The 15,670-nt window shown below is 37.5% G+C and overlaps 1 protein-coding gene across 8 annotated transcripts in view; it reads right to left on the bottom strand.

Moving 5' to 3' along the window:
* RHOT1 (ras homolog family member T1) overlaps positions 1–15,670 on the bottom strand; it is an 83,491-nt gene that overhangs the window by 14,329 nt on the left and 53,492 nt on the right. For 3 of the 8 annotated variants that reach the window (XM_025362174.1, XM_025362177.1, XM_025362175.1), the window contains 7 exons: positions 13,987–14,071; positions 13,468–13,613; positions 11,809–11,909; positions 9,975–10,105; positions 8,881–8,964; positions 6,080–6,199; positions 4,869–5,071 (listed from right to left, as the gene is read on the bottom strand). In XM_025362174.1, the coding sequence (XP_025217959.1) occupies positions 4,869–5,071; positions 6,080–6,199; positions 8,881–8,964; positions 9,975–10,105; positions 11,809–11,909; positions 13,468–13,613; positions 13,987–14,071 (870 nt within the window). Of the gene's footprint in view, positions 1–1,916; positions 2,040–3,723; positions 3,820–4,868; positions 5,072–6,079; positions 6,200–8,880; positions 8,965–9,974; positions 10,106–11,808; positions 11,910–13,467; positions 13,614–13,986; positions 14,072–15,670 lie in introns of all 8 variants that reach the window. The other 5 variants (XR_003116201.1, XM_025362173.1, XM_025362172.1 and 2 more) reach the window with 3 other exon arrangements.

The following is a 15,670-nucleotide window of genomic DNA, read 5'->3' as shown; positions in this document are numbered from 1 at the left end:
AAAAAAAAAAAAAAAAAAAAAAAAAGAAAAACATCTGACTTTAATTAACCCCAAGATAATATATGTCAACAGTGGGATGGGACTGCCAAAAAGTTAATTCATGCCCTAGACAGATGCCCACTGTTCTGGACTACTCACACTAAAACTGCAACACTGCTTTCTATTCTTGGTGGCACCTTTTAAGAGGTACTGTGAAAACCTAAGGGGCTTTCAGATGAAGACAACCAGGAATGATGAGTTCACTAAACCATCTAATTTAAGAAAAGGCTGAAAGAAATGGGGATGTTCTACCTGGAGAAGAGAAAATTAGGGGAGACATGATGGCCGTCTTCAAATGCCTGAAGGATTGCTATGTTGAAGAGGGAGTAGAATAGTCGTATGTTGTTCTAAAGGGCAGAACTAAAACTAAAGAGAGAAAGTTATAGGGAAAACATTTAGTTAAAAAAAAATAATAAAAGCAAAAGCAAAAACGCTTTCCAATGAGGCAAGCCATCAGCAGATAAACAGCACTCTCTCAGGAAGGCTTGCAGGAAGGCATTCTAACAGGAGGTCAGGCCAGATGAATTCCAGAATCTCTTCCAACTCAACGATTCCCAAAACTGGAGCACCTGAGTGTTGTTTGGTTTGAACTAGCCTTGCATTTTCTGTCAGTCATCATGAGAGAATCTGTCTATGTTACTACTTTACAAGGTGCTGAAGCACAGAAGCAGAACTTTGCCACCAAATGAGTGTGGTGATCCCTTCAAAGCAGTCACCTGAGATGGTTGCATTCTTATTCCAGAGCTGCTAGTGCTCGAAACATCACTGAAACTCTTAGAATGCCTTCAAAATCAGTTTCTGACTCATAGAAGAAATAAACTCACTGTTTCACAGACATATCCACTATATTGCTGGTGGATACAAACTATGGTCATTTGATATAAAGTCTAGCCCTCAGTGAGTGTCCGAATGGTGAGCCAAATAACTGACCCATTTCTAACCAAAACTGAATATTTAGCTTGATCATCCATCTTAATCCAGCCCAGCTCCCAATGACTTTTAAATGATTTCAAAAACCTAATGCATATAAATATGACATCAGGTACAAATTAGTATTCAGCTCTTAAATGCTCAAAAAATGTAAAACTGTTTTGAACAAAGGTAGCATGATTAGAATAAGAATACAACCTTCCAAGATTATAGCTTTGAGGGAATATATGCATCCTTTTTTTTTTTCTCTTTCTTTCTTAAAAGCGTATTACTTTATAGGATTACTTCATGCTTTTGGTTCAATTATAAAGACCTAAAAAACCAGTACTACAGATCTTTTTCCCTTTTCCATATTCCTTTGAGTTCTTAAAGCTGGTTATTATCCTCATGTCTAGAAACCATGTTCTTTCAAATAAACACTCCAGGTGCTTAAAAGTAAAAGTAGATTATAATTATAAATGGTTTCAAGAATAGAATATTTTTTCAAACCCAAAATACTGTTCGCATTACTATGGTTTTAATGAGATATATTATTTCAATGTAAGCTGAGTACAGTATAATATAATATCTTTCATTTAGGATCAATGTGTCTTTTCTTTACTACAAAAGTCCTAATCTATTTCTATTATTTCTATAACTCACAGCCAAAAGATTTTAATTTCCCTATACATATTATCTTTTAATAGGAAAGATAATTTATTTTCCTTATGAAAAAAATCATCCAAAATCTTATTTTACAGTCCTCTAAATATACCTGTTAATTTTAAAACATTATTAAGGATGCTTCCAAAACTAAACATTGTCATCACAGTGAGAATTTTAGTGGAAGTTAGTTGGGCATCAGTCAGCTTGTCTTTGTAGTGAGTATCTGTATAATAAATAGTTATCCACTTTTTTCTTTTGTATTTTAACAGAATGCCTGGTACCCAGTAAATAAAGTTAAGAACCTGTTAAGAACTGCAGTGAAGATTTTGTTCTTTACAGATTGCAGCAAGTCTGAGTTGAGGAAGTTCTGACAGATGCAAAATGTACACCTGTTGCAGGTGCACATACAGCGTAACCGGGCATGGCTGCGAAAACACACAGAAGGACAGGAGTTGAGTTCTTACTTACAAATATGGCACAAGTCAGGGCGTGCCAACTTAAAAAAAAAAAGACTTAGGCATAAGCAACACTCTTTGTAGAAAGGAAAAGGACAGTGTGGGGCATGCTAAAGTTGTGCAGAATTCCACATTTACCAAAAACATAATAAACAGTAATAGCTTCCTCCTCCCTCCCTGTAGAAAATCTAGGGAAAATTAGCTGACACTTTTTCTTTTTTTGGAGGGGGGATGGAATTATTATTACATGGATTTTTGTGGAATAAATGTGCACAGCAATAGATGGCACCCTTGTCTAAATTAATAAAAAGAAAAACTGAGTAAGCCATAAGCACCCACCAAAAGGACAAAGTTTGCTAGCGTTTAAATAACCATTCCCTCCTCCTCCTCCCTCAGCATACACACATGCCTGAAAACCAGGAAGGAGAAGAATGATAAATACACAAATGAGTCAAAAGACAAGTATATTCAACCCTGAGAAGATGTGAACAACAACGTCTTTACTTCATCAAGCACCCTGGCTCTCAAAGGAACTAATCAAGGTGCTTTATAAATTTCTACTCAAATAAAATATAGGGTTGATTTCATCTGCTATCCAAACACAGCAGCTAAATATGACAGTATGAAACTCTGGGTAAGGATGTAAAAATCAACAATGGATCCAATTGAAATTAGATATGAAATTTAGGGAGGCTTTTTGACTCCTTTCTGGTTGAGTAGAGTTGTACTAGTTGGTGCAGGCACAGGGGACAACCCATTTCACCTCAGCTCTAACTACCAAAGTAGGGGGTCTCCAATGACTGTTCAGTGGTCAGAGCCACTCATTCATACAAAGCCATCACACCACCCATGAAGAGGTACTGGTTCAGAACCCACTCAGAAGAGCACCACCTGATGAATCAATGACATCAATTCCTGTAACACCTGAACATTTTTTTTATAGGCTTCTCAGTCAAAGGACTGGCCCAATCTGACTTGGCTTAGCTTGTGAGATCTGATGAGACCACAGCACACGGTGGCATGGTTGTGGCGATTAGCAGCATTCCAATAATGCCTAATTCCCAACATGAAGAAAAACAAGAATTAATTTTTTAAAAAATCTGTATAGTCTCAAGACATTCCTTTTTCATTTTTTTTTTCTTTTTTTTTTTGACTTGTGATGATGAACAAATCACTGCTACTAAGTCACTGCCAGCTGTCATACTGGAATCCATCTGTTATTTTATAAATCAAATCTGATTCTTTAACATACACAAGGCTCCACCCACCAAAAAGGAGAGATGCAAAGTATGCTTAGCAACAGGGAGATGCTTCATGAGAAGTAGTTTGGGATTAACCGTATAAACAAGTGGTCCATGTATGTACATTTATCATATAACACACACACACACACACACACACACAGAATTACAATAAAATGTTTTAAAAATGCAGATGTAAAAACACAGTTGCAGTTACTGTAACTACAAGATTAAAGAAGTACATTTATGTAGTAAGGAAGACAACGTAATATACAGTTAGGCAGCAAGCCTGACCAAGCAGTGCGTTTCTACATAATTACTAAATGTTAATTATGGCAAGAAAGGAGATTTGGTCATTCTCTAAGAAAATATCAACAAAATCCCACAGAAGTCATAAAGAAAAAGTAACTTACAAAGCAGTTTTTAGAAAGACCCAGATTTTTCTCAAATTCTCTATTCTATCAGTGTGGCCCATGTCTCGGGAGAGTCTGTCTCTGTAATGATCCTCTCTGTAGATAACATACATGAGAGTTTTAAAGCAAAGGTAAAACATAAATAAGGTTTTGGTTATTCTATAATAATAGGAATGACTTGTCTTCGAATACAAATAGAAATTCAAGGGTTTGTTGCATCTAAAAAAAGTATTAGGTAATAAAATAGCAGTAAAGTTAACTCTGACTTTAAAAATCTGTACAAATCAACACCTTTTTGAAAAATGTCAGTCTTGGTTTATAGCAATGTTTGATTATTACTCTATTTTACACTACAGTTTTCATAAGAAGAAAAATAATTTAGAGACTAACATAAGAATAAGTAGAATAAGCTATAAAGTCCTGAGAAACGCACTGCCTGAAAAACTATTTTGTTACAAAACAGAATTTATACAAACACACTACTTGAGGGAAATGCCATTAAGAACCATGCAATTTTAAGGCAGTTAGTAAACTACGGAGATGACCACAGTTATGTGCTTGTGCATATGCATGTATAGATATATAATAAATGTACATGAAATTTGTGGCTCATAACACTTAATGTAAAACATTTATACAGTAGAAATTCCAATTACAACTACTCTTTATGGCACTTAAAAAAGACATATCCTGAACTCAAGCATACCCATAATTTCAACATAAATTAATAAAAGATTTTAGAAAACTTCATATACCTAAGGTCAATAACAGAAAAATGTAAAAATAAACTTTGTTCATATGAGAATGCTTTATAAGCATAAAACAACATGATGCCAACCCCATTTTATTCCAGTAAAACTATTTTTTAATGCTGGGTAGGGCGTTGTGTTTTATTGTACTATCCTATTAAGATAGTTAGAGCCTGCTCAAAAATATACAAATATTGCCAGAAGTACTGTTTATATTGTCCTATTGAGGCATTCAAACCAAACTTGCATTTACTCACATTTGTACCTTCTCATTACAAAGTATCTTTCTGTTGCTGAACAATTCCTATGTGACAAAGATATTCCCTTCATGGCTAATAATGGCATGCAATGTTATGAACCATGCAACATGAAAATGAAGACAGAGCAAGTACTTACGGATACATGGCCATTGTTGTCAATTTAACAAAGATATCCTTACTGGGGGCATCAGCAGTATTGCAAGTGAAGGCTTGGGGTGGAGGCATTTTGTGTTTCCTGCAGAAATCAGTAGGTGAAATACCATATTCTTGTTTAACTTCATGCAGGTCTGACTTTGCAGCTACGATTAAGCAAGGTATTCTGCTGTCCATAAAGTGTTGCTATGGAATAAAAAATGAAATCAAAATCTGATAATAAGTTCAAAAATTACTATTTAATTAAATGTGAACCACACATTTCCTCCAGAGAGGCAAAGCAACAGTAGTTTCAAAGCGAAAAAATGAACCAAAAGGCAAAGATTAGCAGTGGTCTAGGTAAATTTCATATAATAAATAAGACCCAGACCACTTTTCCAATGCGGATGACAAAACAGACCTATACTGATTCTTTAGATTATAATTTAAAAAAATATGTAATTAAAAACACACATTAAACACACATTATTTTGAAATATGAAGAAATCCACCTAAATTCTTCTATAAAAACTAATTCCATTTTTTCATATCACCTCTAGTCCTTGAACACATGCATTCATATGGTGTTTGTACAGTTGCAGTCATGCTGGACATAATCACTTAAAAATGTAATACTGTGTCCTCCATATTCTTCAGAATTCAAAACCATTTTTAATTTTCCATTTATTGTTTTTATTTTGTAAATATTGTCTAATATTCCACTAGATTATTTTATCTTCAGTAAATCATCGTCCATTGTCAGCCATCTTGATTATTTCCAGTTTTTTGCTATTTCATAATCTCTAAGTGACTGATAGACTTTCTAAGCTTCAGGTTTATCCTTTTCCTCTGGCTGTTATTCTTGGTATATTTGGCAATATATAATCCATACGTACTACTCTTTTTTTTTTCATCAGAGAGAAGGCAGACATATGTAACTTTAACAGCCAGGAAGACCTTGCATTAATGCAAAAGTTCTCAATCAAGAAGCACCTCAGAATCACATGTAGAAAACTTTTAGAAATATATAGGTCTGAGACTCTAGCACTTTAGAACAAAACCAGAACCTTTAGGGATAGGGTAAAGATGTATGTATTTTTAAAAAGCTCCACACATGATTTTGTTGCATTTTTGTGATTAGGAAACACCACACTGCAATTCCATAAAAACTCCATATGAAGTTACATTTAGTCATAGTCTGTAGGAGCAACAAACCTTAAAAATCCTGGCACAGTATTCAAAGGATTTGGGATTGCTGACATCATATACCAGGCACACAACATCACAAATGATCTCAGCTTCAGTTAGAAATTCCGATTCTGAGATATCATGCAACTTGTAAAAGAAAAAGACAATGAAATATATAAGTATCATAATATTGATATATTAAGTCATGATAGCTTATTACTTCCTCCCCTGGACTTCCTAACTTTAAAAGTACTGGTTAAGCATAACTTTTCGGGCCATTTTTAAAAGTAGAAAGTATAGACAAATAAGTATCTTCTGTTTCTGTAGACTAAAAATGGTGATTAAGATTCTGTGGATGCTTAGCCAAGCACACTGACATGTGCCTGTAGTCCCAGCTACTGGGGAGGCTAAGGCAGGAGAATCGCTTGAGCCTGGAAAGCAGAGGTTACAGTGAGCCGAGATCGTGCCACTGCACTCCAGCCTGGGTGACAGAAGTGAAACCCTGTCTCAAAAAAAAAAAAAAAAAAAAAAAAGATTCAATGGCAGCTAGTATTAGTGAGTGACTAATGTGTGGCAGCAGACCCTCTACATGCATTGTTTACATTCTACAGAAAAGGAGACGGGCTAGAAAGATTAAGTCAGCTGCCCATGGTACACATCTAGGAAGTTATCAAATCAAAATTTGAACTCAGATATGATTCTCAAATCTATTTTCTTTCTACCACACCACCTCTTCTCCCCCACTAATCAAAAACAAAAAGCAAATAACTCTTTACAGTAAGGTCATTTTGCTCTGTTTCACTGCCACTCTTTGGTGTTTATTATAAAATTTCTTAAATATTCCATCTATGATATAATGATCTCCAACAAGAGTAAAATTCAGGGATGGGCACTGTGGCTCACACCTGTAATCTCAGCACTTTGGGAGACTGAGGTGGGCAAACCGCTTAAGCCCAGGAGTTTGAGACTAGGCCGGGATAGGGTTTCTCCATGTTGGTCAGGCTGGGGTGATCCACCCGCCTCGGCCTCCCAAAGTTTGCTGGGATTACAGGTGTGAGCCACCACACCCGGCCCATATAACCGTCCTTCTACTGTATTTCATGGTATCTTTTCAGCCCTTCTTTTGTACTTTTTTTATTGTTTGTTTGATTTTATTGCTACTTGCAGAGCAGGGCTAACCCACAGGCAGTGTGCCTAGAGTAGCCTATACATTTTTAAGGCTAACATATTTGTTAAATATTCCCTTCCTTGCTAAATAAACTTGATTCAGATTATAGGTAAACTACCAAGCATTAGCAGGATTTTCATATTAATTTCTAGTCAATAGTACAGGAAATAATTTTTTAAAAAATAGAAGTATGCAGCCATAAATAAGGAGTTCATGTCCTTTGCAGAGACATGGATGAAGTTGGAAGCCATCATTCTCAGCAAACTAACACAGGAACAGAAAACCAAACACTGCATGTTCTCACTCATAAGTGGGAGTTGAACAATGAGAATACATGGATACAGGGAGGGGCACATCACACACCAGGGCCTGTCCGGGGCTGAGGGGCAAGGGAAGGGAGAGCATTAGGACAAATACCTAGTGCATGTGGGTCTGAAAACCTAGATGATGGGTTGACCTATGCAACAAACCTGCACAAGTATCCCAGAACTTAAAGTAAAAAAAAAAAAAAAAAATAGAAGTAGAAGAAAGTAAAAGGGGAGTTCATTTTTTTCACCTTTTTTGTTTTTGTTTTTGAGGTGGAGTCTCACTTTGTCGCCCAGGCTGGAACGCAGTGGTACAATCTTGGCTCACTGCAACCTCCGCCTCCCAGGTTCACGCAATTCTCCTGCCTCAGCCTCCTAAGTACCTGGGATTACAGGCACGTGCCACCATGCCCAGCTAATTTTTGCATTTTTAGTAGAGACAAGCTTTCACCATGTTGGCCAGGCTGGTCTCGAACTCCTGACCTCAGGTGATCCACCTGACTCAGCCTCCCAAAGTGTCGGGATTACAGGCATGAGCTACTGCGCCTGGCCTAAACCTCTTTTCCTTATAAATTACCCAGTCTTAGGTAGTGTGAGCCACCACACCTGGCCCGTTTTTTTCCACTTTCTTATTGTGGTATAGCTAATGTGCAATTAAGCGTACCAATAGATGAATTTTTATTTATATCTATACCTATGCAATTATCACATAGATAAAAAGACTTAAAATTCTTTTTTTTTTCCCCCTGGAGATGGAGTTTCGCTCTTGCTGCCCAGGCAGGAGTGCAATGGCATTATCTCAGCTCACCACAACCTCTGCCTCCCGGGTTCAAGCGATTCTCCTGCCTCAGCCTCCCGAGTAGCTGGGATTACAGGCATGAGCCACCATGCCCGGCTAATTTTGTATTTTTAGTAGAGACGGGGTTTTTCCATGTTGGTCAGGCTGGTCTTGAACTCCTGACTTCAGGTGCTCCACCTGCCCTGGCCTCCCAAAGTGCTGGGATTACAGGCATGAGCCACCGCGCCCAGCCAAAAGACTTAAAATTCTAATGAATAAACCAGATGAAAAAAAATAAAATCAAGCTTGGTGGCACATGCCTGTAGTCCCAGCTCCTTGGGAGGCTGAGGTGGGAGATCCCTTGAGCCCAAGAGCTAGCCAGGACAACATAGTTAAGACTCTGTCTCTAAAGAAATTATTAAAAAATTTTATAATTTTCTAAAGAAATATATATATAAAAAAAAATCACACACAAGTTCTATATAGCGTCATTCAATTGAAGCCAATTTGTTTTCAAAGAGCCATTTTAAAATGTACCCAATAATTAGAAATTTTTGTGTGCCACAGAATTTCTTACCAACAAGTATTTCTCTTGTCCATATACATAAACAGTGTTAATCGCATAGTAGGATTTATGATCTTCACGAATTTTCTTCTGCCTCTGAAAACAGAACACCAAAAATCTCAATATCTGCAGTAACTAGTTTTCAACAATACACAAACACCTCTGTGTATATGTGCAGGTGTGTTATAAATAAAAGGGCATTCTTCCCTACACTGTGTACTACTTATCAGTATAAAGGAGATACTGATTTTATGTTTCTTAGTTCTTAAGACCTAAAATAAAAAGATGTATTTGTTCTGCATAAAGTACAAGCAGTAGCTAAAAAGGAAGGAAACTATCCCTATTACTGCAAGTATATTCTAGAGCCACCTGCTGGCAATCTTCATTATACTATAATTTGGTCTGATCGAGATGAATACCCACCTAGAAATATGTCGGCAGGGTGTGGTGGCACATGCCTGTAATCTCAGCACTTTGGGAGGCCAAGGTGGGAGGATCACTTGAGCTCAGGAGTTCAAGACCACCCTGGGCAACATGGCAAAACCCCATCTCTACTAAAAATACAAAAATTAGCTGGGCCTGGTGGTTCACGCCTGTAGTCCCAGCTGCTCTGGGGGCTGAGCTGGGAGGATCACCTAAGCCCAGATGGCTGAGGCTGCAGTGAGCCATGATCACGTCACTGAACTCCAGTCTAGCCAACAGAACAACACCTTGCCTCAAAAGAAAAAAAAAAAAGAAGAAGAAGAAAAGAAATATGTCTTCTTCTTCTTACTCAAGGGAGTAGTAAGAACTAGATAACAATATTCAATTCAAAATATTTACTGTGCATTTCCTTCATGTCAAGAACTGTGTTAGGTGCTTTCACATCTATAGTCGTTTAATGCCCATTTAAACACTGGTTAAAAAAAGACAAATGAACGAGCTAATATCAATGAAACAAAGATAAAGACAGTTCAACAGGATTATTGTTACATTTAGACTGTACTTGACTAATATAGGCCATTGAGTTCTACTAATTATCTAAAAATGTCAGTGGCTACGAAAACATATAAACTTGTAAATATAAAAATTTGTTGGATAAAATTGTATTTTACAAGAACTCTCACCATTAAGTTTCTTCCAAGAAGAGCCTGAAGAACTCCACTTTTCCCACAGTTTTTCACTCCAATTACATTACATCTGAACACATTTCTTTGAGTTTGTTTTTTCTGCAGGTCTATCTTTTTATCTCTTGTTACTAAAAATAATAATAATAATAAAAACCCACTAAATATATACCACTTAGATTCAATGAGCCTCCATTCCACCTTTTGCAAAATAGGGCATTGCTGCTTATCATTTTTATGAAGTAGTTGATCTATAAACAAACACATTGTATGACAGTCAAGCTGTATGTGAATGAAGTACATAGAATGCAGAAGGGCCCCAGTTAGTGGAAAAATGCATTTCTGAAAGTTGACTGGAATGTGAATGTCATGTAACCAAACATTTATTTCATCATAAAATAGTGTATTTTCATAAGGAAAATATCCTACAAATGAATGAAAATTACTAAGAATATAGCCAACATTATATTCCATCTAATTTTTTCTGTGATAAACTGTCACATATTATAAACTAAAAGATGCTATTTCAAATCTGCACTCTCTTGGAGCTGGATCCATAAAAGGAAAAGGGACACACACTTTGGGGTTAGCCATCCTTTCAAATGTAAACTGTAAAAGAGGCATGCCAGAAAACAATGCTGTATCATCAGGACAGCAGGTAACCCTTCCTGAGGTAAAGAGACCTCCTTAGAGCCTGGCGCGGTGGCTCACACCTGTAATCCCAGAACGGTGGGAGGCCAGGGTGGGCAGATTGCAAGGTCAAGAGATTGAGACCATCCTGGCCAACATGGTGAAACCCCATCTCCACTAAAAATACAAAAATCAGCTGGGCATGGTGGCACATGCCTGTAGTCCCAGCTATTTGGGAGGCTGAGGCAAGTGAATCGCTTGAACCCAGGAGGCGGAGGTTGCAGTGAGCCAAGATCTCGTCACTGCACTCCAGCTTGGTGACAGAGAGAGACTCTGTCTCAAACAACAACAACAAAAAAACCAACAACCTCCTTAGGCTATACCTGAAGACTGAACTACAGACCTCACCAGAGATACTAGTGATAGTAGAAAAAAACCAAAAATGATAAAAATATATAATTATGGGATAGTTAAATAAGTTACAGAACATCCATATTGTGACACATTATTAACATTAAGATATATAAAGTATACTTACTGATACAGAAAGATGTAAACAATGTGCTGAGTGAAAGAACCTCATGGCTGGCTAGTGACTATTTTCTTATTTTCTGGTGTTGAATTAAATACTGTCTAATTGGTTAAGTATTTTAAAGGGTACCTGCTCTGTCAATTTAAGAAAGGCTGTCTTCTTGTGCTAGGGCTTCCCGTAAGATATGGCACATTTTCCACCAACAGGGATATAAGAAACTCTTGAAATGATCAGTTCCTTAACTTGCTATTTCCATACATTTGGTTTACTTTAAGTGGTGCACATTCCTTGGCAAGAATGCCTGGTTTACATTACAAGATTTGTGAAAGCTGTATTAATACAGAAAACAGTTAATAGGCATTATTTTTAATGTTTAAAGAAAATTAAAATGCAAGATCAACTGGTAAATCCTTTAATGCCCGTAGCTCTTCTTCATTTTCATCAGTGGAGTAACCCCAGGGAGTAGACTTGAAGCTAAGTCTCTACTCTTCCTTTCTTTTCATAAACAGTAAAATCAAACACCTCAACACAAAAGAAATGATCAGATCACAAGGAAAACTAATCGAGTGTAGATGGAAGACTAATGAAGATGAATTTATTCTTACTCTTTGTTACGTTTGAAAATGGAGTGCAAATCTCTAATCATGAGCTGAACAGTATCTAGATACTTACCTGTAATAGCTGAAGCTTGAGACTCTTGCTCAGTCAATATTGAATAGCCAAGATAGCCCAAATACTCTAGGCACCGCTGTACATCTAAATAAGTTGTGAGCCTATGAAAGAAAAGAATTTAAAATGTGAAAATTCCTAAATGAATATTTATGGGAAAAAATCCAATAGCTAAAAAACTTTATGCACCACACCTAGATAATTTTTGTCTAGACTACTTTAATTTCCTATGTGCCCAACCATAGTTTTTCCTACACTGCCATTCTTTTTTTTTTTGAAAGACAGAGTCTTACTTTGTCATCCACGCTAGAGTGCAATGGCACAAACACGGCTCACTGTAGCCTCAACCCCCTGGGTGCAAGTGATCTTCCTGCATCAGCCCCCCAAGTAGCTGGGACTACAGGCATGTGCCCCCAAGCCTGGCTAATTTATTTTTTAATTTTAAAAAATGTTTTAGTAGAGACAGGGTTTCGCCATGTTGCCTAGGCTGGTCTCGAACTCCTGATCTCAAGTGATCCATCCGCCTTGGCCTCCCAAAGTGCTAGGATTATAGGTATGAGCCACGTTGCCTGGCCCTACACTGCCGTTCTTAAAGCAGAGAAGAAAAGGGAGAAGAATGCAAGATGGCGGGAAATTCCTCTCTCTACTCCATCTGCCCAGAAACACCAAGGCCACAAAGATAAGCAGTGAGTGGCTGGTAAAATCGTGATAGAGTGGGGATATTTTACATGATCTACTTTCCAAGTTAATATAAAGTTAATATATTTTCAAATATTAGCCAGTTGAGGACTTAATAAAACACACATGAAAAAGTGACAAAGGTGGCCAGGCACAGTGGCTCATGACTGTAATCCCAGCACTTTGGGAGGCTGAAGTGGGTAGATCACCTGAGGTCAGGAGTTCCAGACCAGCCTGACCAACATGGAGAAATCCCGTCTCTACTAAAAATACACAATTAGCCAGGTGTGGTGGCACATGCCTGTAATCCCAGCTACTCGGGAGGCTGAGGTAGGAGAATCGCTTGAATCCGGGAGGCTGAGGTTGCAGTGAGCTGAGATCACACCATTGCATTCCAGCCTGGGCAACAAGAGCGAAATTCTGTTTCAAAAAAAAAAAAAAGTGACAAAGGTGCAAAAATAATCTGAAATTAGCCTTTCTTACATATTTGAAAAAAGAAAAGATCCTAATGTTGAGTCAGTTAAGGCTAAAGCAATTATGTCACTATGCAAGACCAGAAGATTCCCTTAATACCCTAGGTATAATAACTACCATGCTATAACTAGGTTGTAGACAAATCCTCACAAAATCTTACTAAGAGTTCATTAAAGGCTAGGCGTGGTAGCTCATGCCTGTAATCCCAGCACTTTGGGAGGCTGAAGCGGGCAGATCACTTGAGGCCAGAAGTTCGAGACCAGCCTGGCCAACATGGTGAAACCCTGTCTCTACTAAAAATACATCATCCAAAAGAAAACAGTCCCTTCCTGATAAATTTATAGAACATTTATAGTTCATCTTAGAGATATCAGCAGCTAATCTTGCTTAGAGGCAATTATGATTGAAGCATTTCATAAGGTCTTACAAGCTTACAAAGTAACAAATGTAATACATAATAACTTTAAACTATTTGCAACTCTAGAGGAAAGAGGTGAGCTCTATACTTACGTCCACTGGGAAAGGAATCCCTGGTAGGTTATCCAGCCTCTCTCATTGGTACAAACTGTATTATTCACATCTGGCCCCCAAGGTATGTAAGGGAAAACTTTAAATAAATCTTTAAGCTCATCAGGTGACAAAGCACAGTCTCTATCCTGAAGAAACACAAGGATACATAATGTTTAGATAGCTAAGATACTAATTTCCAACACAAAAGTCCCCCAATCTAGTAAAGCTATGCTTTTTAAAACTACTTAACAAGTAACAAGAAATTTTACATTTTATCAAGAAAATTCCTCACGTGTATATAAGAAAACCAATAAGAGAGTCTATTAGAAATTAGACATTTTCATCTTGAGAAAACAACAAAGGTAAACAGCAGAAAATATTTTTGTGAATTTTACTTAGACAGGTTAAGCAGTTTTTGGCTATGTGACATACACATCCCATAGCTCAGGGAACAGAGTTATATCATTCACTGAAAAATATTTTGCTATATATTATGGAAAATTACAGCTAAAGGCTTACCAAATCATGCTTGTCAAAGGTGCTTTGGAGAAACAAATATGCATGATGGTTTAATTCAGTAGTGCAATCAGGAGGTATTTTTAGCCTGTTGAAAAAATTCAAGAGTAAAATAAATCATTACTCAAATTTTAAAATTTAAGAAATGAATATAAAATTGCAACAAGTCTTTTGTGAGGTAATACCATTTACAAGAATATCTTCACTTGGTATCATTTAGACTTCCCAAGGAAACTCTCTGGAGTGATTTTGCCACTCTTCAGAAGAGTCATAATAATGCTCATTCCAAAGTAACAACATTTTCTTTCTTTCCCATTTTTAAATTCAGACAGGGTGTCACTGTTGCCCAGGCTATAGTACAGTGGCACGATCACAGCTCACTGCAGTCTCGACCTCCTGGGCTCAATCAATCTGCGCATCTCAGCCTCTTGAGTAGCTGGGACCACAGGCACACACTACCATGCCTGGCTAATTTTTATGTTTTTGTAGAGATGGGGTCTCACCCCGTTGCCCAGGCTGGCTTGAACTCCTGGGCTCAAACAATCCACCCACCTTGGCCTCCCAAAGTGTTGGGATTACAGGCATGAGCCACTGTACCAGGCCCATTTTCTTAAATATCAGAAAAGCAGGTTGAAGGGAAGTAACAGAGCCAAATTTTTATTTATTTATCCACTATTCTAGCAGCAATGTGAAGGAGAGAGGAAGAAGGTTCCATAAGGATAGAGAGATTCATGTAGTAGCTCCAGGGAGTTATTTTGCAGAAAATTAAAGGCAAAGAGGATAAAAAAAACTGAAAGAGATGATTAGTGTAAGCCACAATGCCATAAGACAGGGAATTTCCCAACTGTCATACTTAAAGCAATAAGCAACCTCCCATAGAATTCATCTATTCACATAAATGACACAAGAAAAGAAAACCTTATGAGAGAGTCCTATAACAAATTCATTCATTCAGTATATATTTATTGAAAAATCTAGGAAATTAACTTGAGCCAAGATTTAGTAACTTAGTCAAAGGAAGTTTCAGTTTAGAACTGATTAATGGACTAGGAATCTAATCAGAAAGAACTTTGCTTCCTCAAAAATGGAGAAGTAAAAAATAACAGTCTTTCTGAACCATTACATAGATAGCTGGAGGTGCTATGCTAAAATAACAGAGCACCATGAAGGTAATGTGTCAATGAAAAAATGAAGAATGACTGAAAACTCTGAGGCCAGATCCTGGGAAGTCACCATCCCTGAAAAGCTTGCTTCCCTGGGATATAGAAGAGGGATCCTGCAACAAGGCAGTCTCTTGTTTGGGGATGGCACTGGGTCTATTTTTAAACAAACAGAACTTAAACATAGTATTATCAAAGGAAAATAACGGGCCAGGCATGGTGGCTCAGGCCTGTAATCCCAGCACCTTAGGAGGCTGAGGCAAGAAGATCATTTGAGGCCCCAAGATCAGCCTAGGAAATATAGTGAAACAAAGAAAGAAAAGAAAGAAAAGAAAAGAAAAGAAAAAAGGAGGGGAGGGGACGGCATTGTGGTGCACACCTATAGTCCCAGCTATTCGGAAAGCTCAGGTAGGAGGATTGCTTGAGCCATGGAGCTCAAGGTTGCAGTGAGCTAGCCAAAATGAGACGTCTCTTTAAAAAAAAAAAAAAAAGGCCGGGTGCGGTGGCTCACATCTGTAATCCCAGCA

This window comes from Theropithecus gelada, chromosome 16 (genome assembly GCF_003255815.1).
Source record: "Theropithecus gelada isolate Dixy chromosome 16, Tgel_1.0, whole genome shotgun sequence".
Taxonomy (NCBI): domain Eukaryota; kingdom Metazoa; phylum Chordata; class Mammalia; order Primates; family Cercopithecidae; genus Theropithecus; species Theropithecus gelada.
The sequence above is the reverse complement of the archived record's forward strand: the minus strand, read 5'-3'. Positions and strand labels throughout refer to the sequence as shown.